The 1,998-nt window shown below is 45.9% G+C and overlaps 1 protein-coding gene across 1 annotated transcript in view; it reads right to left on the bottom strand.

Annotated features, from left to right (window-relative positions):
- Positions 1-1,998, bottom strand: part of LOC118428805 (sushi, von Willebrand factor type A, EGF and pentraxin domain-containing protein 1-like) — a 15,706-nt gene continuing 13,708 nt past the window's right edge. The window contains exons 8-9 of the mRNA XM_035839023.1: positions 66-169; positions 1-21 (exon numbers count right to left, since the gene is read on the bottom strand). Coding sequence (XP_035694916.1) covers positions 1-21; positions 66-169 — 125 coding nt within the window. The remainder of the gene's footprint in view (positions 22-65; positions 170-1,998) is intronic.

Here is a 1,998-nt window from a genome sequence, read left to right as displayed (position 1 = left end):
TCACAGGTGGGATCTGGTGCGCTCCAAGTCTTGGTGGCCATACAGGTCCGCGTTGGGCTCCCTACCAGCCTGTACCCCACCTCACACTCGTACGTCACCGTGTCTCCGAACAAGTTCCCTCCGGACACGTCTCCATGGGCGGGCGGCTGGGACACTGGGCACTGGGATCCTAAGTAAAAGATCAGTCACAGATTGATAAAAATGAATTCATAATCGCTCCTGGATGTCTAACCTTCATCGACAGAACAAAGGATTATGTTTGGTGGAGTATCCAACGTCCATTGGCGTTTTTAAATCTTCATGTAAACAACAGCTAAGGGACCTGACGTTATTTACTGGGGGGAGGGGGCTGGTGCAAAATAGGTCTGGCAAAATATTTTTCAATGCCCCCCCCCTGCCCCCCAAAATTTTTCAATGGCCCTCCCTCGCCCCAAAAAATTTTTCAATGCCCCCCCCCCCAATTTTTCCTTGCCTTTTCCATTACACACAGTCTGTCATTAAATAATATAGCAATAACAATAGCGGTAGCGTAGCGTTGTTTCAACGTGACGACGATCGGGGTGTCAAGACCCGCGCGTCAACAAATTACGCACGTTGGAGTCCTGCTGGGGCATATGTTATCTCCCAAAGTTTTACAACAGCCGAGTTTTCATTTTGATGACATATATACAAACATGTAGCACTTGATGTTGTTACACTCACGCTGCAACCGTCATAAGACTTACCTTGTCTGATATCACTTCTCCGATCTATGTGAAAAAAAGTCTCTGGTAACGTTTAATACGCAAGATCACGAAACTGAGCGTTTCCGCCAGACCGACGGCTAGCTGTTTTATAAAGGCCGTCCAGGGATCGGAGGGCCGAAGGCCCGACCGGTCTCGGGGGTTAGGGGCATGCTATCCGGGAAATTTTGATATTTTTGACCCTCTAAAACGAAATTTCCCGCATTCTGTGAGGCAAAAAAATTGGATTTTAATTTTTATGCGTCCACATCAACGAAGAGAAAAGCGGGCGGGGAGGGGCGGTAATCCAAGGCGATCATTTCCACTACACATGTACGAAATTTACACAAAAGAAAACAAATTAATGTTGTAGTTGGAAGAGACTTGGGTACATTTTAGCGATATCGTTTCGAAAACCGCTTCAAGACTGCTTCAATCTTTCCAAAACGGGAGTTATTTCGGCCAATTGCAACCTACAAACTTGCCAAAAAAATTTCACGCCACCATGATTACGTCATATGCAGCAGAGAGCCCGCGCTGTCACGAAAGTAAACATCGTAATGTTTTATCCCGTTGCCGTCCGTGAACCATTCCGTATACAAAGAACAGATTCACGCAGGATTGATGTTTATACCAATTTTAATTTCTATAGTTTTCTTAAACTTCGTGCGAACATGGAATCACACGACAGAGGCGGCTGCAGAAAATTTCTCAGTATGGGGAGGGCGAACTATATCAACGTAATCCTTGGGGGTCCGGGGGCATGCTCCCCCGGGAAAATTTGGAAATCTTGACTATCTGAAACGATCTTTCCTAAATTTTGATGGGCAAAATTTGCTGGCAGACTAAGCTTTAAGTTTAATAGCCTTTCTATTAGAACTTCACATGGTTTTGAGGGCGACAAGGCCCCATCGTATTTCCACGATTTCGAGCGCTGGGCATGGTACGAGCCGTCGCAAGGTAGGTCTGGAGAAATGTCATTCAAATGATGAAGTTTGGACCCTCTGAGACACGATTTTCTGCATTTTGAGGGCTAAACTTTACTGGTAGACTATGCTAAATGTAATGACAATTTTCTGTCAGAGGAAGAGATTTTTGAGGGCGACGAGTGCCGAAGTGTTGTGTGCGCCAGAGGCGCAAACCGTCGCAAGGGGCGTCCAGAGAGAAATTGAAATCTTGACCATCTGAAACTTCATTTCCTGCATTTCAGGGGCACATTTTGCTTGTATTTATCAAGGCCCCTAAGGTCATATTTTTTTCAATGGCCCCCCCCCCC

This window comes from Branchiostoma floridae, chromosome 1, assembly GCF_000003815.2.
Source record: "Branchiostoma floridae strain S238N-H82 chromosome 1, Bfl_VNyyK, whole genome shotgun sequence".
NCBI classification, from domain to species: Eukaryota; Metazoa; Chordata; class Leptocardii; order Amphioxiformes; family Branchiostomatidae; genus Branchiostoma; species Branchiostoma floridae.
This window is presented reverse-complemented; position numbering and strand designations above follow the sequence as displayed.